A 23,269-nucleotide genomic window follows, 5' to 3' on the forward strand; every position below is an offset into this window, starting at 1 on the left:
TGCTCTCCTGTAGAGTGTAAGCACTTATGGTCAGCAGGGTCCTCTCTCTCCTATAGAGTGTAAGCTCTTATGGGCATCATGGTCCTCTCTTTCCTGTAGAGTGTAAACTTTTATGGTCAACAGGGTTCTGTCTCTCCTTTAAAGTGTAAGCTCTTATGGTCGGTGGGATCCTCTCTCTCTTCTAGAGTGTAAGCTCTTATGGTCAATTGGATAATCTCTCTCCTGTAGAGTGTAAGCTCTTATGGTCAGCAGGATCCTCTCCTGCAGAGTGTAAGATCTTATGGTCAGCGGGGTCCTCTCTCTCCTGTAGAGTGTAAACTCTTATGGTCAGAGCAGTCCGCTATCTCCTCTAAAGTGTAAGCTCTTATGGTTAGCAGAGTCCTCTCTCTCCTGTAGAGTGTAAGCTCTTATGGTCAGTGGGATCCTCTCTCTCCTGTACAGTGTAAGCTCTTATGGTCAGTGGGGTCCTCTATCTCCTGTAGAGTGTAAGCTCTTATGGTCAGCGGGATCCTCTCTCTTCTGTAGAGTGTCAGCTCTTATGGTTAGTGGGGTCCTCTTTCTCCTGTAGAGTGTAAGCTCTTATGGTCAGCAGGATCCTCTCTCTCCTGTAGAGTGTAAGCTCTTATGGTCAGTGGGGTCCTCTCTCTCCGGTAGAGTGTAAGCTCTTATGATCAACAGGATCCTCTCTTTCCTGTAGAGTGTAAACTTTTATGGTCAACAGGGTTCTCTCTCTCCTATAGAGTGTTAGCTCTTATGGTCAATGGGATAATCTCTCTACTGTAGAGTGTAAGCTCTAATTGTCAGTGGGATCCTCTCTCTCCTGTAGAGTATAAGATCTTATGGTCAGCGGGGTCCTCTCTCTCCTGTAGAGTGTAAGCTTTTATGGTCAGAGGTGTCATCTATCTCCTGTAGAGTGTAAGCTCTTATGGTTAGCAGGGTCCTCTCTCTCCTGTAGAGTGTAAGCTCTTATGGTCAGCGGGATCCTCTCTCTCCTGTTAAGTGTAAGCTCTTATGGTAAATGGGATAATCTCTCTTCTGTAGAGTGTAAGCTCTTATGGTCAGTGGGATCCTCTCTCTCCTGTAGAGTGTAAGCTCTTATGGCCAGCAGGGTCCTTTCTCTCCTGTAGAGTGTAAACTCTTATGGTCATCAGGGTCCTCTCTCTCCTGTAGAGTGTAAGCTCTTATGGTCAGTGGGATCCTCTCTCTCCTGTACAGTGTAAGCTCTTATGGTCAATGGAATAATCTCTCTCCTGTAGAGTGTTAGCTCTTATGGTCAGTGGGATCCTCTCCTGTGGAGTGTAAGCTCTTATCGTCAGCGGGGTCCTCTCTCTCCTGTAGAGTGTAAACTCTTATGGACATAGGGGTCCGCTATCTCCTGTAGCGTGTAAGCTCTTACGGTTAGCAGGGTCCTCTCTCTCCTGTAGAGTGTAAGCTCTTATGGTCAGTGGCATCCTCTCTCTCCTGTAGAGTGTAAGCTCTTATGGTCAGTGGGGTCCTCTCTCTCCTGTAGAGTGTAAGCTCTTATTGTCAGAGGGGTCCTCTCTCTATTGTAGAGTGTAAGCTCTTATGGTCAGCGGGGTCCTCTCTTTCCTGTATAGTGTAAGATCTTAAGGTCAGCGGGATCCTTGCTCTCCTGTAGAGTGTAAACCCTTATAGTTAGCAGGTCCTCTCTCTCCTGTAGATTGTAAGCTCTTATGGTCATCAGGGTCCTCTCTCTCCTTTAGAGTGTGAGCTTTTATGGTCAGCAGGATCCTCTCTCTCCTGTAGAGTGTAAGCTCTTATAGTCAGTGGGGTCCTCTCTCTCCGGTAGAGTGTAAGCTCTTATGATCAACAGGGTTCTCTCTCTCCTATAGAGTGTAAGCTCTTATGGTCAACGGCATACTCTCTCTCCTGTAGAGTGTAAGCTCTTACTGTCAGTGGGGTCCTCTCTCTCCTGTAGAGTGTGAGCTCTTATGGTCAGAGGGGTCGTCTATCTCCTGTAGAGTGTAAGCTCTTATGGTTAGCAGGGTCCTCTCTCTCCTGTAGAGTGTAAGCTCTTATGGTCAGCGGGATCCTCTCTCTCCTGTAAAGTGTAAGTTCTTATGGTGAATGGGATAATCTCTCTCCTGTAGAGTGTAAGCTCTTATGGTCAGTGGGATCCTCTCTCTCCTGTAGAGTGTAAGCTCTTATGGTCAGCAGGGTCCTTTCTCTCCTGTAGATTGTAAACTCTTATGGTCAGCAGGGTCCTTTCTCTCCTGTAGAGTGTAAACTCTTATGGTAAGTGGGGTCCTCTCTCTCCTGTAGAGTGTAAGCTCATAAGGTCAGCAGGGTCCTTTCTCTCCTGTAGAGTGTAATCTCTTATGGTCAGAGGGGTCCTCTCTCTCCTGTAGAGTGTAAGCTCTTATGGTCAGCGCGATCCTCTCTCTCCTGTAGAGTGTAAGCTCTTATGGTCAGCAGGGTCCTCTCTCTCCTGTAGAGTGTAAGCTCTTATGGTCAGTGGGGTCCTCTCTCTCCTGTAGAGTGTAAGCTCTTATGGTCAGCGGGATCCTCTCTCTCCTGTAGAGTGTATGATGTTATGGTCAGCAGGCTCCTCTCTCTCCTGTAGAGTATAAGCTCTTATGGTCAGCGGGATCCTCTCTCTTCTGTAGAGTGTAAGCTCTTATAGTCAATAGGGTCATCTTTTTTCTGTAGAGTGTAAGCACTAATGGTCAGCAGGGATCTCTCTCTCTCTCACTGTCTCTTCTCTGCCCCATATGTATTTTACAAGCTTTCCTGTATTGAAATCCATCTGAATTTATTCACTGCAAATCAAGTTTTGAAAAAATCCAGCAAAATTGGCTAATTCGATTTTCAAAAGATCCGCTCATCTTTATTGAATATTTTTCTTTAGGATATGTCATGAATATCAGACTGACAGAAGTCTCACACTTGATACCCCACCTATCAGCTTTTTTGCAGCCCCAGTAGCTGCCAGATATGCTCACTGTATAGAGCTGTACAAGGATAGCGCCACTCAATGTGATGTGGCTGTTCTCGGGTACTGACGCTCAATTCCCATTCGCCTCAATAGAAGCTGAGCTGCAGCACCCGAGAGCAGCTACTACACTGTGTGCAGAATTATTAGGCAAGTTGTATTTTAGAGGATTATTTTTATTTTTGATCAACAACTATGTTCTCAATCAACCCAAAAGACTCATAAATATCCAAGCTTAATATTTTTGGAAGTTGGAGTGGAATTTTTTTTAAGATTTGGCTATTTTAGGAGGATATCTGTTTGTGCAGGTAACTATTACTGTGCAGAATTATTAGGCAACTTAATAAAGACCAAATATAATCCCATCTCACTTGTTTATTTTCACCAGGTAAACCAATATCAGTGCACAAAATTTAGAAATAAACATTTCTGACATGCAAAAACAAAAACAAAAAAAATTAGTGATCAGTATAGCCACCTTTATTTATGATGACACTCAACAGCCTTCCATCCATAGATTCTTTCAGTTGCTTGATCTGTTTTCGATCAACATTGCGTGCAGCAGCCACCACAGCCTCCCAGACACTGTTCCGAGAGGTGTACTGTTTTCTCTCCCTGTAGATCTCACATTTGATGATGGACTACAGGTTCTCTATGGGGTTCAGATCAGTTGAACAAGGGGGCCATGTCATTATTTTTTCTTCTTTTAGACCTTTACTGGCCAGCCACACTGTGGAGTAGTTGGATGCATGTTTAATGAGCATTGTTCTGCATGAAAATCAACTTTTTCTTGAACGATACCGACTTCTTCCTGTACCACTGCTTGAAGAAGTTGTCTTCCAGAAACTGGCAGTAGGTCTGGCAGTTGAGCTTCACTCCATCCTCAACCCGAAAAGGTCCCACAAGTTCATCTTTGCTGATACCAGCCCATACCAGTACCCCACCTCAGCCTTGCTGGCGTCTGAGTCTGAGTGGAGCTCTCTGCCCTTTATTGATCCAGCCTCTGGCCCATCCATCTGGCCCATCAAGAGTCACTCTCATTTCATCAGTCCATAAAACCTTTGAAAAATCAGTCTTAAGATATTTCTTGGCCCATTCTTGATGTTTTATCTTATGTTTCTTGTTCAAAGGTGGTCGTTTTTCAGCCTTCCTTACCTTGGCCATGTCCCTGAGTATCGCACACTTTGTGCTTTTTGATACTCCAGTAACGTTGCAGCTCTGAAATATGGTAAAACTAGTGACAAATGGCATCTTGGCAGCTTCACGCTTGATTTTCCTCAATTCATGGGCAGTTATTTTGCGCCTTTTTTGGCCAACACGCTTCTTGCGACCCTGTTGACTCTTTGCCATGAAACGCTTGATTGTTCGGTGATCACGCTTCAAAAGTTTGGAAATTTCAAGACTGCTGCATCCCTCTGCAAGACATCTCACAATTTTGGACTTTTCAGAGCCCGTCAAATCTCTCTTCTGACCCATTTTGCCAAAGGAAAGGAAGTTGCCTAATAATTAAGCACACCTTATATAGGGTGTTAATGTCATTAGACAACACCCCTCCTCATTACAGAGATGCATATCACCAGATTTACTTAATTGGTAGTTGGCTCTCAAGCCTATGCAGCTTGGAGTAGGACAACATGTATAAAAAGTATCGAAGTGATCAAAATACACATTTGCCTAATAATTCTGCACGCGGTGTATGTATAGTATGCAGTAGTGGTGTTTTAGCTCTGTACATTGTGTACATCAGGCTACTACAGGAGCAGATAGTAACTGATTGCTGAGGGTGTCCGGTGTCAGTCCCTGACCATTCTGATATAATATATACAGTGGTGGCCAAAAGTATTGCAATTCTGTCAGATAATACTCAGTTTCTTCCTGAAAATGATTGCAATCACAAATTCTTTGGTATTATTATCTTCATTTAATTTGTCTTCAATGAAAAAACACAAAAGAGAATGAAGCAAAAATCAAATCATTGATCATTTCACACAAAACTCCAAAAATGGGCCAGACAAAAGTATTGGCACCCTCAACCTAATACTTGGTTGCACAACCTTTAGCCAAAATAACTGCGAACAACCGCTTTCGGTAACCATCAATGAGTTTCTTACAATGCTCTGCTGGAATTGTAGACCATTCTTCTTTGGCAAACTGCTCCAGGTCCCTGATATTTGAAGGGTGCCTTCTCCAAACTGCCATTTTGAAATCTCTCCACAGGTGTTCTATGGGATTCAGGTCTGGACTCATTGCTGGCCACCTTAGAAATCTCCAGTGCTTTCTCTCAAACCATTTTATAGTGCTTTTGGAAGTGTGTTTTGGGTCATTGTCCTGCTGGAAGACCCATGACCTCTGAGGGAGACCCAGCTTTCTCACACTATATTATGCTGCAAAATTTGTTGGTAGTCTTCAGACTTCACAGTGCCATGCACACGGTCAAGCAGTCCAGTGCCAGAGGCAGCAAAGCAACCCCAAAACATCAGGGAACCTCTGCCATGTTTAACTGTAGGGACTGTGTTCTTTTCTTTGAATGCCTCTTTTTTTTCCTGTACACTCTATGTTGATGCTTTTTCCCAAAAAGCTCTACTTTTGTCTCATCTGACCAGAGAACATTCTTCCAAAACGTTTTAGGCTTTCTCAGGTAAGTTTTGGCAAAACTCCAGCCTGGCTTTTTTATGTCTCAGGGTAAGAAGTGGGGTCTTCCTGGGTATCCTACCATACAGTCCCTTTTCATTCAGACGCCGATGGATAGTACGGGTTCACACTGTTGCACCCTCGGACTGCAGGGCAGCTTGAACTTGTTTGGATGTTAGTCGAGGTTCTTTATCCACCATCCGCACAATCTTGTGTTGAAATCTCTCGTCAATTTTTCTTTTCCGTCCACATCTAGGGAGGTTAGCCACAGTGCCATGGGCTTTAAACTTCTTGATGACACTGCGCACGGAAGACACAGGAACATTCAGGTCTTTGGAGATGGACTTGCAGCCTTGAGATTGCTCATGCTTCCTCACAATTTGGTTTCTCAAGTCCTCAGACAGTTCTTTGGTCTTCTTTCTTTTCTCCATGCTCAATGTGGTACACACAAGGACACAGGACAGAGGTTGAGTCAACTTTAATCCATGTTAACTGGCTGCAAGTGTGATTTAGTTATTGCCAACACCTGTTAGGTGCCACAGGTAAGTTACAGGTGCTGTTAATTACACGAATTAGAGAAGCATCACATGATTTTTCAAACAGTGCCAATATTTTTGTCCACCCCCTTTTTTAGGTTTGGTGTGGAATTATATCCAATTTGGCTTTAGGACAATTCTTTTTGTGTTTTTTCATTGAAGACAAATTAAATGAAGATAATAAAACCAAAGAATTTGTGATTGCAATCATTTTCAGGAAGAAACTGAGTATTATCTGACAGAATTGCAGGGGTGCCAATACTTTTGGCCACCACTGTAATTATTACTAGCCACAAGCAGGACACATATAAATTATTGCTTATTGTATCAGTAACCTTGTCGACTACACAGAAGTATTTCATTGTCTAATTTCAGTGGATAATCAATTAACAAGATGTACTTCACATCAAATAGACCTTGTAAATCTTTAATTTCAAGGTGAAAGCTTAACTTGATACACCAGCCACTTCCAGTGAGGAGCTTTAGGTAAAGTCCTAATACCTCATCAGACAGAGCTAGAATATCCTCGGCAAAAAAAAAAAAAAATGATCAGGTTATAAAAAAAACCCCCACTAAATAAGAGATTAAATCTGTTAGAAAACATCATTACTTTCTGTCTTTCTTCCCTATATACTCTGAGAAATGGGATGGTCACTTGCTGTGTTCCACATTTGCACCATTAGATGGCAGCGGCCTCCCATCAGCTATGACTGCAGTGCTAATAGTCTAGGCTTTAAATATCTCTTGAGTTTCTCAATGTCTTTTTGCCTGAAGGAGAAAATCATCCTTTTCTAAAGCAAAACTGTAAAAAGGGCTAGTGAGTTTTAAATAAAAAAAATATTTTTTTTTTAGTTCTTGTATGCAGATTTGCTTGCTGATATTGTCATAATTTAAAAGAATAAACCCACTATATTCTCCACAACAATAGTTCCCAAACGTCTAATTATCCCTTCATTCTAATTATTGCATTACTTGGGGGTACGGCAGATCTTCTGCGCTTACGAAAAGGAATACAATTGTGGTGTAGAATGATAAGTTTAGTACAATTTGCAGAGTCTGATGCTCGCATGGTTGACACAAGGTCACCTTTACATGAAGATTTAATCACCAGCAGCGACAAAGGGTTTTATTTTATGGCTTAACCTATGGAATGCGTTCTCAGAAGAATTGGATCAGGAAGGCTGTGGGCAAGAACAAGGACTACCAGCGTTGGTATCACAGTGTTTAGATCCAGGGACTTGTCAGATTGTCACTGGGGGGCCAAGAAGAGTGATTTCTACTTCAAATACAAATCAAGTCAATTTATTTTAACATGCTGCTGTCTCCTAGATCAGATCAGATTCGAAAAGGACAGGTTGTATGTGATGTTGCGCGTCGTTTTCATCATGACAGTTAAATTAATGGGTTTATCTGATATCCAAATGTTATATACCGATTTACAGATGTTCCTTGTCATCTGTTGATGCTCTGATACAGAATAAAGTGACATCTTGGTCTTAAGGTCATTAACAAGAGACATTGTCAATCAATCTTCTGTTATATGCGCGCAGTGATGTTTTCAATATCTTTGAAATAATACAAATATTTCAATAAATTAAGGATAATCCTATCGTGTCTGTAGATCACGTTGCCCCAATTCTACTCCCTTCTCCATCAGACTTAGATTTTCCCCATATTAACAAGAGTTCATTGAAACCAGGGTTGTCAACTTGATTTTTTTTCTTTTTTTTCTGGACAATCAAGGACATCCAACTTTTTATTTATGGACACATTAGATGTCCATAACAAATCCAATTTTTTTTATGGACAGGGGAAAAGGTGACCTATTTTTTCAGACAGTCCAGGAATTTCTGAACGATTGCCAACCCTGAGTGAAACTTGTCTCTTCTCATTGATGATGCTCCTGACAGTTTCATGTTACATTGTTTATGTATATTGGCCCAAATATTGTAAAGCAATAGTACAATATTGCATTGTTTCTATGATTTTACATACAGTATTTCAGATGTCAAGAAAGACATCTGAAAGACACTGGATGCTTTGTAAAGCATAGCTATGGTTGTCAATATTTGCCTAAATAAACAGTATATAGGAAAAAATGAAAGATTGTAATATATTTTATTAGGAGAAAGTGGCATTCTCTTGACCTTAAATCCATTTTCCCTATCTACAGACATTCCATAAATTCTCAAAAATAATCCCATAGGGTAATACTTTAAATAATACATTTTGGCGGAGGAGAATGGAGCTTCAGCATCTCTGGCTTTCTGTGAAACTTCTTGCTGTGTGTGTGGGAGGGAAGACGGAGGAGGGTAGTATGTGATTGGATCAGAGTGCAGTACACTATTAAATCACCAGGGGGTGCCAATCACTAAACAGGTGCAAAGACAGAATATATGCATTAGTATAGGAAAACACTTTTAGGGTGGATTCACAAATCTCAAAGCAGCTGGCTGCAATTGGAAGTCTTTTCATTGGTTTCTGAAGTTTCCATGTGGATTAAAGCTTTGACATCAATGTGAACAGAGCCTTTATATACTAATGTGCATGGTCATTATATGATTATACAGGATAAGCTGTGGCACATTTCATGCATAGTAATAAGAGATCTTGGAAAATATTATTCATTGAGAAGATTTTCTTTTTATAATTGCAGTCAAAATTTTTTTTTTTTTTCCCCAATTTTTATTTCAGTGGGAAAAACTGCAGATGACCAAAAGTGAAAGGAGGAAAATAGTCTGTTCTGTATCTTTTCACATAATTGCCATTACATGCGTAGTATGGTCTCTATACGTGCTGATAGATCGGACTGCAGAGGAAATCCGTCAAGGGAATGACAATGGTAAGACATTATAAGCATATAATACATCTGATTTATTTATTTACTAAACTAATTGCATTAGAATATTATTATAAATCGTGGAAAAAAGAGATTACATTGTGTGAACCAAATGTCCTGTGTATAAGGCTGTGTTCTGAAAGAATTTTTTGGAGGTTTTCAAAGTGTAAATTGCTTTAGGAAACTATAATTTTTGGAAAGTTTTTGAAGAGTTTTTCTTTTCCTGAAGCAAAATGCTTAAGCGGGTTTTCTGACCTTAGTCAGAATCATGCACATGGAGTGACTCAAACATAACATTCGAGCACGCCGAAGCTGCTCGGAAAACACCCGAGTATGCTTGTAAATCTCGAATAACGAGCATGCTCGCTCATCACTAGCTGCAACCTTTTGACTTGGCATGTCAATTTGGAATGGAACCTCAAAGAAGTGATGTCAACTTCTTTTATTTCACCAACAGCAAAACAGATTAATGTCAAAAAGAATTGGAAGAATCTTTCAAGCATTTTTTTAAGTGATTTTTAAGACGATTTTCGGAGCAGATCCACTCCAAAATCTCCAAAAACTCAATTTGAACAAAGCCTAAGACAATTTATTTCCTGTCTGGACAATCTCTAAAACTGTCTATCAATAAGTTGTGGCACAGAATATTTGCCCATAGGTACCTTCACATATTCTATAACATTATTGACTACACTTCCTACCCTTTTGTATTTATTTTGCTATCTTCTCTCATTAGATCATTCGTATCAAACTCTGGCCCGTGGGCCAAATCTGACCCTCAGGGTGATTATATTTGGCCCGCGACGCCATATGGAAGACTATATAGGGCCATTATTCTGAATAGAGCACTATATGGACCCCATTATCCTGTGCGGAGGGCTGTATGGGGATCACAGATGGGGTATCATACTGTGTTGGGGTCACTATGCTTTGCTGGGGGGTACAGTAGAGTCATCATACCATGCGTGTGGAGGGTACCTAGAGGAATAAACTCTGGAGGTATCACAATATGTTTTTCGGGGGCACTTTTGTTAGCATCATACGTCATGGGGCAATAACATGGCAATCTAGGGGCATCAATAGAAGGAAAAGGGCTGCAAAGTTGTGAGATATGCTCTTCTGTGACCCCAGCGAATATTAAGGGTTTTTTGGAGGGGGCAGGGCCCAATTAGAACTTCTGCTATGGGACGCCATGATTTCTTTGTATGCCCCTGAGGAGGAAATACCCAATGCTCCGATCATGTAGTCTGTCTCTTAAGATTTATTAATTAAAATGTACTTTGATTGTGGAACAACCCCTTTAAGTTTGTTTTCATTAGTTAAGAAAAAACTTTCTCAATTCTACAGATTTTTTTTAATAAATATCAATGTTGGCCCACGACTTTGTCCAAGTTTTTAATTTTGGCCCTCTGTATATTTGAGTTTGACATCCCTGCATAAGGTAGATTTATAAATGTGTTAATGGAAGTTTTCTGATTATATTTTTAAATACTGTACAAAATAGAGTGTTTGAGCTGAATGCCATATTTATTAAAGGAATTGACCACTTCAAAAAAGATTTTTACTGTTCTGATCCACATAAATATAACAAATTTAGCATTTTATTCCCAAAGTATGTCAAATCTTTAGGTACTACCATACTCCTAAATGTTCCTAAATGATCCTAAATTATCCACTTTCAGTTGAGAGAGCTTTCAATGCAATGAGATAATCTGTTCTCTGTAGGAAGGGGGCCGGCTGACTGTCTTATTTCAATAGCCTGGCCAGCCCTCTTCCCTGAAAATGCATTATTAGTTCTAACAAAGGAACCAGTCAGCCATCCTCCTTCACACACAGCACTGATGACATGACAACCTGGGAAACGTTCCTCTCTGTCAAACACAAACCTGAATTTAATCTGGTGGGACCCAAGACCAAGCTGTTATCTGAAATTAGAACTTTATTAGTAAAATCTATTTTCCTATATTACAAAAGCAGCTAACAATTACTTTTCAATTGGATAACCATTTTGATCTCAACACTATGTCACTCTTTGTAGACACAACTGTCCAACTGTATTGGACAAAGCAAACAGGACTTCAGAGTCACGTCGACAATCTCTACTGCTAGCATTGTTCTTAGCTCAGGAAAAAACAGCACACCCCCTTAGAAAAGTAAGATTGCAATCAATATCTCTCTGAACACAAATAATTTCCAAACTGTTGACAAGATTGAGTTTCATAGAACATTTTTTAATCCATAACATAAAAGTAAGGTTAGTAGTATAACTTTCATCACAAAATCTTCAGTTTTAATCAAATTGGTTAATGCAAAAATGAATACATCTAAAATCAAAAATAACTACATCTAGTATTTTGCATCACCTTGATTTTTGAGGATAGCACCAAGTCTTCTAGACATGGCACAAACAAGTTGGCAACATTTATCTTTTTCGATTCTTCAAGAACAACCTCTTTTAGAGCCTGGATGCTGGATGGAGAGTGATGCCCAACTTGTCTCTTCAAAATTCCACATGGGTTTTCGATTGGGCTCAGATCAGGAGACATACTTGGCCATTGAATCACTATTACCTTGTTCTTCTTCATAAATGCAACAGATTTGGGTTTTGGATCCTTGTCATGTTGGAAAAGTACACATTTACCAACAGCACAGACTGATTATAGCATCTTCTTTATCAATATAGAACAGTAAATGTATGAATTCTTGATACCGTCAATGAAATGTAGCTCCCCGACCCCAGGAGCACTCATACAGCCCCACATAATGGCACTGCCACACCATGTTTCACTGTAGACACAATGAACTTAGAAAAATGAATTTAAAAAAATGTATGGCGCCTACAGTGAAACATGGTGGTGATGAAAGTTATATAATTAATCTTACTTTTATATTAGAGGTTAAAAATACTCAGCCTTGTTTAAATTTTGGAATTTGTTCTTGTGTTCAATGAGATGTTGATTAAAATCTTACTTTGCAAAGGGGGTATACTCATTTATGCTGACAAATGTATATAAATTAAAAAAAAAAAAAAAATCTATATCTATTTATCTACCTAGCAGTGAGAACTCATAAGTATACTATAATATTGTATATTCACCACTATGAATATAGTTTCAAGCAAAAATGTGTAAAAATCTGGAAAACACAAGGTAGACTAACTGAAATGAACAGGTCATAAAGAGTTTAAATGAAAGTACTTGGAGAACTGTGCTGTAGTGCCTCAAGGGATTTTTAAAGGATTTCTCTTTGGATGATTAATATTTCATTGCTGCTTGTATTACTGTTGTAGTTTATTGTCACCAATGGATTTTGTGCCTCTGTCTTTTGTTGTCAACTGTCAACAAGAACTTTAATGGAAGAAAGAAATTCATAGTGGGCTGTACACATGACCTGCGGTGGGCTGCATTGGCCTACAACACTTAATCTTATCCACGTCCTAAGGGCAAAAATACTTTTAATAACTGTGGCAGATCAGAGAGCCATAAGTTCCCTATTCCCCCACATTCACAGCTTGCTAGTGGCCTGCACCATATATGGGATGTCTCGCAGTGCAATGACATCACTTCAACTCACCACCTCCACCGGGCAACAGATTGCCGTGGACGAGCACATTACCGATTGGCGTGGGAGCTGGGTGGAGTGAGTATTAGTTTATTTTATTCTTTGGTAGGCACAGAAGGGGCAATATTGTTATAAAGAGGCACAAGAGCATTATTATAAGGAGGCACAGGAGCATTATTATAAGGAGGCACAGGGGGAATTATTATTATGAGGCATAGCAGGCATTATTTTTATTATAAGAAGGCATGTGGAACATTATTATTATTATAATTATTATTATTATTATGCTCATGGCAAGTACCAGCCATTTATCCTCCTGATGCCTCACTCACCACAGAATCACATACTGCTTCTGCAAATGACATCAATACAAGAACTGTGGGTCAGGAACTTCATGATGTTTCCTTGGTCGCAGCTTCATACAAACCTATGTATAATGGAAATCGTTGGCTGGAGTGGTGCAACAAACACTGCTACTGGACTGATCTTTTACTAGTTGAATAGTGTGCTGAATGATTTTGAGTTTGAAAGGTACTTATCAGCGTACGTAATCTATTATAAAATATGGTTAGAGCAAGAGATAGTGATATGAAGCTGTATTCCAGGGCTTGGACTATGCCTCTTATTTCAAGTGAAAGTAAATGTTTCTAAAACATATACAGGCATTTTAGACAACTGTATGCTGCCAGCTTTGTGTAACCAGTTTGGGGAAGGCTTGTACCTGTTCTAGCATGACTGTGTCACTGTGCACAAAGTAAGGTCCATAAGGACATTAGGCCTCATCAAAGCTTGTACAACAATATTTTGGTTTAAAAGCTTTGAAAAGTCGCAAATTTTGGCAGAACTGAAGCTGTGTTAATATTTTGCATGTTTTGGCATTCTCACATCATTTCTGCTCAGTTCTGACAAAGTAAACGTAGCTGTGGTGGGGCAAATTCATGATGAGCGGCGGCTTATCTTATTTCACAAATCTTACTTTGGTCTCGATGAATCAGGGCCACTGTGTTTAGTTTGGTGTGGAGAAAACTGCTCAATGACTTGGTATCAAACACCTTTGGGATGAATTGGAATGCCAATTAAGAACCAGGTCTTCTTGTTCAAAGTCAGTATCTGACCACAAAAAGTCTTCAGGCTTAATAGACACAAATTTAGGCATCATGGTGACTTAGTGGTTAACAGTACACTGTTGCTTTCCAGCATTGGGGTCCTGGGTTCAAAGGATATTTTGCCAGAGAAAAGCGTAAACCCCATGAGGCAGATGCTAATATTAGGGGAATATGTCCTTCCCAACTCTAAATGAGAATCAGACCAGTTCTCTGGATCTTTCCTATCCCAGTCCCATCTTACAATTCAGTATCCAATACCTGTAATATTATATTTTTCAAAGAAAGCATTCAAGCCCTCTTTGAACTTTTAATGAATCAATCATTACAACATCATGCGGCACTGAGTTCAGTATTCTCACTGCTTCCATAGTAAAAAATCACCATCTGTGATGATGTTAAACCTTCTTTCCTCTAGACATAGAGGATTCCTTCTTGTCATCATTGCAAGCATAGGTGTAAAAAGATCAATAGAAAGATCTTTGTACTGTTCCTTCATATATTTGTACATTGTAATAAGATTGTCCATAAACCTTTGTTTTTCCAAACTAAATAATACCAAGTTTGATAATCGCCTTCATATTGAAGTCCACCCATTCCAACCTTGGTTGCTCTAGTCTGCAACTCATGTAGTTCAGCTATATCCTTCTATACACCGGAGTTCAAAATTATACACAGCATTCTAAGTGTGGCCACACTAGTGCCTTAATAGAGGAAACGCTATGTTCTTGTTATAAACCAGATATACCCAAGTCTTTTACAGAAGATATAAGAATAGACATCCAAGGCACTTCAGGAACCAAATGAAATTAGAGATTTATTTAAGTATCAGCAGCAAAATATCTGTGTGGAACATTGTGCCAACATTTTGGTCACATAACCTTGTTCATGGCCTACAAAAAAAAAATATATATATATTTATATACAGGTGCATCTCACTAAATTAGAATATCATCAAAAAGTTTATTTATTTCAGTTCTTCAATACAAAAAGTGAAACTCATATATTATATAGAGTCATTACAAACAGAGTGATCTATTTCAAGTGTTTATTTCTGATAATGTTGATGATTATGGTTTACAGCCAATGAAAACACAAAAGTCATTATCTCAGTAAATTTGAATATTTTATAACACCAGATTGAAAAATGTTTTTAAAATCTGAAATGTTGGCCTACGGAAATGTATGTTCAGCAAATGCACTCAATACTTGGTCGGGGCTCCTTTTGCATCAATTACTGCATCAATGTGGAGTGGCATGGAGGCGATCAGCCTGTGGCACTGCTGAGGTATTATGGAAGCCCAGGTTGCTTTGATAGCAGCCTTCAGCTCGTCTGCATTGTTGGGTCTGGTGTCTCTCATCTTCCTCTTGACGATACCCCATAGATTCTTCATGGGGTTAAGGTCAGGCGGGTTTGCTGGCCAATCAAGCACAGTGATAATGTTGTTTTTAAACCAGGTATTGGTACTTTTGGCAGTGTGGACAGGTGCCAAGTCCTGCTGGTTAATTTAATTTCCATCTCCAAAAAGCTTGTATTCAGGGAGAAGCATGAAGTGCTCTAAAATTTCCTGGTAGACGGCTACGCTGACTTTGGTCTTGATAAAACACAGTGGACCTACACCAGCAGATGACATGGCTTCCTGAACCATCACTAATTGTGGAAACTTCACACTAGAGCTCAAGCAGCTTGGATTGTGTGCCTCTCTACTCTTCCTCCAGACTGTGGGACCTTGATTTCCAAATGAAAATTGGAACTCTGGGACCTTGCGCGAGATAATGACTTTTGTGTTTTCATTGGCTGTAAGCCATAATCATCAACATTAACAGAAATAAACACTTGAAATAGATCACTCTGTTTGTAATGACTCTATATAATATATGAGTTTCACTTTTTATACTTAAGAACTGAAATAAATTAACTTTTTGATGATATTCTAATTTAGTGAGATGCACCTGTACATGTATAAGAATAAATCAAGGAATAATTAGGCCATAAACAAGGGCATGTGGCCGAAATATTGGCTCAATGTTCTACACAGATATTTTGCTTATGATATTACAATAAATCTCTAAAAAAATGTTGATCTTGAAGTGCCTTGGTTTTCTACTTGTATAGTTACAACTCTTTCCATTGAGCACCCAATTATTCTTCTGCTGTGTGCCAACCATAATATTCTATTCAATTCTTTTTCAGTGGTAGCTTTGCTCAGTATTTTACCATTTTAGTACATGATTGTACATTTTATTTCCTCAATAAAGTGCATGAACTTTCATTTATTTATATTAAACTTCAAATGCCATTTCTGAGCTCAAGCCGCCAGCTTAAGTAAATCCCTCTGTAATATTAAAATATCCTCCTCTGTATTATCTGGCAGAGTGTAGCATCATCTACAAATATTGAGATTCTACTCTGTATGCTCTTTACAAGGTCATTAATAAATATGTTAAAAAGAAGAGGATCCAATACTGACCCTTGTGGAACCTCACTGTTAAGAGTGACCCAATCTGTGTGTTCCATTAATAATCACCTTCTGTTTCCTATCACTAAGTCTGTTGTTGCAGAAATTACAGATATTTTCCTCTAATCCCATTGCTTTTACTTTATGTACCAACCATTACTGTGGAACTGTATCAAACACCTTTGAAAAGCCCAGATAGAAGACATCCACAGCCATACCCTGGTCCAGTCTGGAACTTACCTCCATATAGAAACTGATAAGCTTAGTTTTAAAGGGCCGAAGTTGGGTCATGAGTAGTGTTAAGCATTCCGATACTGAAATATCGGGTATCGGCCGATATTCGCGGTATCGGAATTCCGATACTTAATTCCGATACTTTTACAATATCGAATACCGGAATCGGAAGTTCCCATAATGCCTGCGCTCTGCAGTGTCTCTGAAGTATGACAAGCTGGATGGCAGCGCTCAGCTGAGATCCAGCCTGTCATCAGAATGCCATCCCAGCATGGGAGAATTCTCCTGATTGTTTAAAAGCCAGCGGGCGGTAAAAAGCCGCCGGCTTTTAAACAATCACACAGCCCCATACTGCTTCCCCGCAGCCTCCCACCCCGATCCTCCACTCCCCTCGCCACCTCCCATCCCGATCGTAAGTTAGGACCGGACGGGGAGCGCAGCACCAAGGAACGGGGAGCGAAGGACCCGGGCGGGGAAGCCGGCAGTGAAAAGACTTCACCGCCGGCTTTCCCGTTCTGTGCTGCGCTTTCCCGCCGGTTATTTCAAATGAACAGCTGAGGTATCAGGTGATGCTGATCAGCTGTTCATTTGAAGGAGCCGTGGTGCCCTCAGAGGGTTCATGTGAGTTCATGCTTGACTGCATTGCATGAACTCACATGAACTTTCCCACGGCCGCACAGGTCAGCCTCACCTCCCAGACGATCAGCCCGTCATGATTGGTGTGTGTGGGTGTCTGTGCGAGTGTGTGCGGGGTGTCTGTGCGTGTGTCTGTGAGTGTGTGCGGGGTGTCTGTGCGATGTCTGCGGGTGTGTGCGGTGTCTGTGCGATGTCTGCGGGTGTGTGCGGTGTGTGCGCGGTGTCTGCGGTGTCTGTGCGATGTCTGCGAGTGTGTGCGGTGTCTGTGCGATGTCTGCGGGTGTGTGCGTGCAGGCAGACATAGGCCGATGTGACACTACTACTCCCATCGGCCTATGTCTGTCCCCCGTCCACTCGTGCCAGCAGGATCAGCTCGATGGGAGCAGTAGTTCCCATCAGCCTGATCCTGCTATTTAAATTGCCCTACTGTGTCCCCAATAAATGTTAAATACATGTCATTGGTGCCCAGTGGTTGCCTACAATAAATTAGTTCATACATTACCTGTCCCCGCCGATCGCCACCTAAAATAATGTAAAAAATAAAAAACTACACCTATACTCACCTAGACACCTAATTCCCCGAAGCCATCGATCTCCTGTAATAAAATATAAAATAATAAACCACAACCTTATCCTTACCCCTCCGTAGTAGTCCACGAGTGTCCCACGATGATCTCCAGTTTAGAGCAGCCACATAGAATGTGACCGCTCTGAACCGCTGCCGCCACTAGAATGATGGGGCCGTAAAGCAGCCCCGTCATTGCATAAGCGGGTTCGCCGGAGTTCAGGCAGCGCTGCTCCGGTTAGCTCCTTTACGGCCCTGCTGTATCGTGAGAAATTCCCACGGTACAGCAGTGCCGTAAAGGAGGTCTCCGGAGCTGCGCTGCCTGAATGCACTCCGGTGACCTCAGTCAGTGGCTCCCACTGCCGGGAGCGGACGTGTTCCCGGCAGTGTGAGCTTACAGCAGCCATGACAGCTGTCACATCTCCAGATGTGACAGCTGTGTATGGGAGATCAGCGCAGGAACGTGGACAGGTAACAATTTTTTTTTAGTAAACTAAGAATTAAATAAAATTGTGTGTTTTATTTCAAATAAATTATTTTTTTCTGGGTGTAGTGTGTTTTTTCTTTTTAACACTTTGTAAGTTAGTAATGGGGGTGTCTTATAGATGCCCATCATTACTAACCTGGGCTTCATGGCAGCTGCCACCGCACCAGGGCAGTGGGAAGAGCGAGGCTAAGTGCCAGAGTTGGCGCATCCTATGGATGCGCCATTTCTGGGGCGACTGACGGCTGGTGTTTCTAGCCTGGGAGGGGGCCAATATTCATGGCATGGCATATCAGCCCCCAGCTGTCTGCCTAACCTTTGCTAGCTATTAAATAGGGGGCACCCCACGTCATTTTTTTTGGGGGGGGGGGTCCCCCATTTTAATAGCTAGTAAAGGCTAGGTATTCAGCTGGGGGCTGATATTAGTAGCCTGGGAAGCTCCGTGGGTATTACCCCCTTCCCAGGCTTCAAACATCTGCCCCAGCCGTCTGCTTAACCTCCGCTAGAGACTAAAATTAAGGGGAACCCCACGCCAATTTTTTTTTTAAATAAATCCTTTATTTTAACACTAAATGACAAGTACAGTAATCAAGACTATCACTGTACTTCATATATATGTGACTGACATGTTTCTATCTATCTAATCTATGTATGATTCTCTATTCCTTCTATTCTAAATTGTCGGGTACAGATGCTAAATTGCCGGCCGGCTTTTTTAAAGAGACGGTGCATGAAAACACTATTATATTTTTAAATAAATTCTTTACACTAAATGACAAGTACAGTAAGCAACACTGTCACTGTACTTCATATATATGTGACTGACATGTTTCTATCTATCTAATCTATGTGTGAAGCTCTATTCTTTCTGTTGTAAATTGTCGGGTACCGGTGTATGCCGCTGATGAATTGCCGGCTTTTCGCGTAATACATTCTACATTATTCTTAGTTGTTTTACTTCATGTAGAATTAACCTACAAGGAAAGAAAGGGTTTATTTTCATTCCGATATTTGTGTCCCATTGACTTGCATTGGTTTCCGGTATCGGAATCGGCGATATCCGATACTTTTTGGGTATCGGTCCGATCCAATCCGATACGATATTTCCTGATATCGGAAGGTATCGCTCAACACTAGTCATGAGGTAATTTTTATTGAGATGCTGCAAGACAGCATCTCTTCAAAAATCCTCAAAAATTTAGCCAACAGTAGAGGTTAAACTTACTTGCCTATAATACTTATGCTCACTGTTTGACATCCTTTTGAATATTGGCACCACATTTTCTATGTATTAGTCCTGTAGTACAGACCTTGAACATTACTTAATTTCTCCAGTATTCGGGGTTGTATGCTATCTGGGTATAGTGATTTGTCTACTTTAGGCTGTGTGCCCACGATGCGTTTTTTATGCATTTCCACAGCGGCAAAAACACTGCAGAAATGCTTAAAAAACGCATGGTAGAAGGCCTGCCATGTTCCCCAATGATAATCCGCATGTGCTGTGCACATGCTGCGGAAATTTCCGCTGCGGGTTATCATTGCAGAAAAAAACGCAGCACTACCAATTATTTTGCGGAAGCGCTGCGTTTTTGCCGCCATTGACTTGCATTGGAACGCATGGATTCGGCATCACTGCATCTGTACATGCGAAATCCAAGCGTTTCAATGTGTGGATGCTACCCGGGTCTGGAGGAGAGGAGACTGTCCTCTGGACCCGGGTACCATAGAACCTGTGAAAAAAAGAATAAAATAAAAAATAAATATTATATTTACCTTCTGATGGCCCGTAGTGCGCTTGTCTTCGCTTGCCGGCAGATCGAGGTGGACTGAAGGACCTGTGCTGACGTCATTTAGTCATGTGACGGCAGGTCCTTCAGTGTACCGCGAGCTGCCGTCAAGCCAGGACGCAGCGAATAAAGACTGCAGGGGCCATCGGAAGGTAAGTATAGATTTGTTTTTTTATTTTTTACCATTCTTTTACGGTCACACTATATAAATCCATGCCGTTTGCATGGATTTATATACTGTGACCAAGTTGTCAAGCACTTTCCAAGTGATGCTAAAATCGCTTGGAAAGCGCTTATCAACCCGCATGCGGAAATGCATGTGAAGAACGCTTCACATCCGCTTGTCCCTGGCAGGAAAAACGCATCTACAATCCGCATGTACAATCCGCATGCACAATCCGCATGTACAATCCGCATGCGTTTTTTCTGCCAGGGGAGATGCAGAAACGCTCAGGAAAAAATCCGGAGCATTTCTGCATCGTGGGCACATAGCCTTAGTGTTTTTGAGGTGGTGCTATACTTCCTGTTGGGTTAAGCAGATGACATTTAGTAGACAATTTATGGTATCCCTGATCATGTCATCTGTCGTTGGATTTTCTTGTGTAAATGCTGTAGAGAAGAAGGCATTTATTAAATTGGTCTTTCCTTCTCCTTTTCTCCATTTCACCCAGATTAGTTTTGAAGGGGCCAACACTGTCATCTTTGAGTTTCTTACTGTTTATTTAGTTGAAGAATATTTTGGAGTATTTTCACTTTCTTTGGCCCTTCTACTATACATCGTATTAAAGGATATTTGAGAACTTATTATTTAGCGATTAACTTGTGTGATCACTATTATGCAAGTGACCCCCAATTTGTACATTTGATACTCTGTCTGGGCTATTGGTTAAAATTAGGTCCTCTCTTGTTTGTTCTTGCACAAGTTGTCCTTTATTATTGTCAAAACCCTGTTTCCTTTGCTGGACTTGCAGTTTTCTGCTCCTCAATTTATACAGGGTAGTTGAAGTCCCAAATAATATTTGCTTCTTCTTGATTTACAGCCTTATTTATTTGCTTTACAAGGATATTTTCTGCTGATTTCATTATAGTTGTAAGAAAAATATTAAGTTTATGGCTCAGGTGTTTTTTTTCCCACATAATTAATTTAGGTAGTTAAAGCAATAACAGCAATTCATTATTATTGGAGATTGATACTTTTATGTAAGCCCGAGGAATCTGTACATGTCTTCCAAGGAAATCAATAGTCACTTGTTTTTGATACACAACATGATCTTTTTGTCTTTGTAGAACAAAACTTCTGTCCTTGATATTGTACTCAAAGTAAAAACATTAAAGACTATAAACATGATTGAAATATTATGTCTCATTTGGTTGGTAATGTAACATATCATCATTTATATGTAAAATATATTTTAGCAAAATGTTCTAGGTAAATAACATCAAAGAAAAAGTGTCTACTTTTGGTCATGTATACATTATAATTTACAAAATAGCTATGAATACTGAGTTTTTCATATTTGACATTCACAAAGCAAGCGGTCATTTTAAAAAATAACCCAATTTTTATGCCCAAGCATATATTTGTACAAATACTACACAGAAATTTCCCTAACTTAGGCATAAAATTTAGAAAAAAAAATACTTAGATTTTTTTAGATTTATGCAAGATTTTGCCATTAATATCTATTTGGTGGATGTACAGTTGTAGATGGTTTAAAAAGAGTATCCGTCGAGCATGCGCTGTACTGCTCTAGTCTGTGGCACTGTAGGAACAGTTATGAATAGTACCTTTGGTAGTGGTTCCAGCATTCACACCCACGACTGATCTAACATTTATCCCTATTAAGTGGAAAAGTAATAAATGCTTTTACCATTAATACCCCTATTATTCAATGCAAAATTAGGAAATAAGCTTGTCAAGAAATGATACTAGTCCCTGTGGGTAGAGCAAAAAGGGGTATTTTTTTGTTCATCCATACTACTTTAGTCTACTTCAGACTACAAATTAGATAAATCAAAATTAGCTGCATTATTGTTCATAATTGGGAATATGTCCTTAGTATTTCCAATTCCTCCTTTCTTTGCTATTGTGTTTAACCCAATCCATTTTAGATAGAAAGTCAACTTTTTATTGGCAGATAAGGCTGGATTAAGTCAATGTTGAGGAATATTCCTTCTAGTGGCTTCATCTCAAAAGCATATTGTGCTCAATGCTTTCTTTTTTAGAAGACTATGAGATGTGGACATTATCTTAAAATTGCTCAGCCTTAGGTCAAAGTAAAGGTGAAGATTTCCGAACGTCATATAAGATAGAGAGTTTAACCATTCTCCCATAGATCCGGTAATTGAAGTCATACCTACGGTTGATGGAAGATCTGTATTTGATAATGCATATTTGATACAGATATACATCATACCTCATTTTGTTTCCGCCTTCCTTTATCTTCATCTCTTGTTTTCGAACGTCACCAGTGATCATGAGAGTGAAGGATGACATTATCATTTCCAAGTGTTTTAGAACTGCTACTGTTTTAGAAATGTACATAGCAGGAAATTACAGAAAACATCTGTGTTGTTCAGTAATAAAACAGTAATTGTCCCTATTAATAGATGAAACAATGTACCCAGATCTCATGCATTCCTGATAATAATGTGAAACTTACTGCAAAGGTACAGGAGATCATTATACATTCTTGCTGGAAATACTTGTTGATAGCATAATAAATTATGTATTTTGATGGTGTTAATATTTACTTAGGCTAATGCACTTTTACCCTACCCTACACTGTTTCCTAACCCTTTAGAACAGCACCCATTTAACAAACCTTTTAAACAGTAGCTCAGCCACTGTTCTATGCATATAGAAAGCTGTAACTACTATTGATTGGCTGATCCTGTGCATAACTCTGCTTATGTTGTCATTAGGATGGAAGAAGCATTGCAGCAAAGTATTTAGCGTAAATTTCATTTTAAACAAGGTCGTACACTTTCCTCTAGGTCACCTAATAGCCCATTTACACAATTTCAGACCAGTAACGAGCGTCGATTGACTATATCCACATGGTTCGGTGCTCATTTACCTGCCTGTTTAAACTGTCTGATGAGAAACAATGGGGACAGAATGATTGCGAATACAATCGTTCCATCCATATATACAGTGCACGTTATCAACAGAATATCACCTGTGTGCATGGGGCAATATGCTGCCGATAACAATTTGTATGCCTGCATTAAAATCCAATCACCCATCGAGCATGCATTTTGCTCATACATCGGGTTATTGCCAATGTGGCGCCCTGCTGCGCATTGGTGCCACAGATCCTAGAGGGGTGCATGGAAGGATTCCTCCACAAGAGGCCCTCACAGCATACACACACCTCCACCTTCCACCTCAGACCACCAGAGGGAGCCCAGATAGGGATATAAAAAGGGAAGGTGGAGCTAGGCAGTCAGTCAGTCTAAGTCTGGGAGTGAGTCAGTC

General features: G+C 40.3%; 1 protein-coding gene across 2 annotated transcripts in view; it reads left to right on the forward strand.

Moving 5' to 3' along the window:
* The window catches only part of MARCHF1 (membrane associated ring-CH-type finger 1), a 605,757-nt gene that overhangs the window by 364,820 nt on the left and 217,668 nt on the right, over nucleotides 1-23,269 (forward strand). For both annotated transcript variants that reach the window (XM_073644432.1, XM_073644443.1), the window contains one exon: nucleotides 8,815-8,962. In XM_073644432.1, the coding sequence (XP_073500533.1) occupies nucleotides 8,815-8,962 (148 nt within the window). The remainder of the gene's footprint in view (nucleotides 1-8,814; nucleotides 8,963-23,269) is intronic.

Source organism: Phyllobates terribilis, unplaced genomic scaffold, assembly GCF_046119375.1.
Source record: "Phyllobates terribilis strain yellow unplaced genomic scaffold, ASM4611937v1 Scaffold_1__5_contigs__length_1240528914, whole genome shotgun sequence".
NCBI classification, from domain to species: domain Eukaryota; kingdom Metazoa; phylum Chordata; class Amphibia; order Anura; family Dendrobatidae; genus Phyllobates; species Phyllobates terribilis.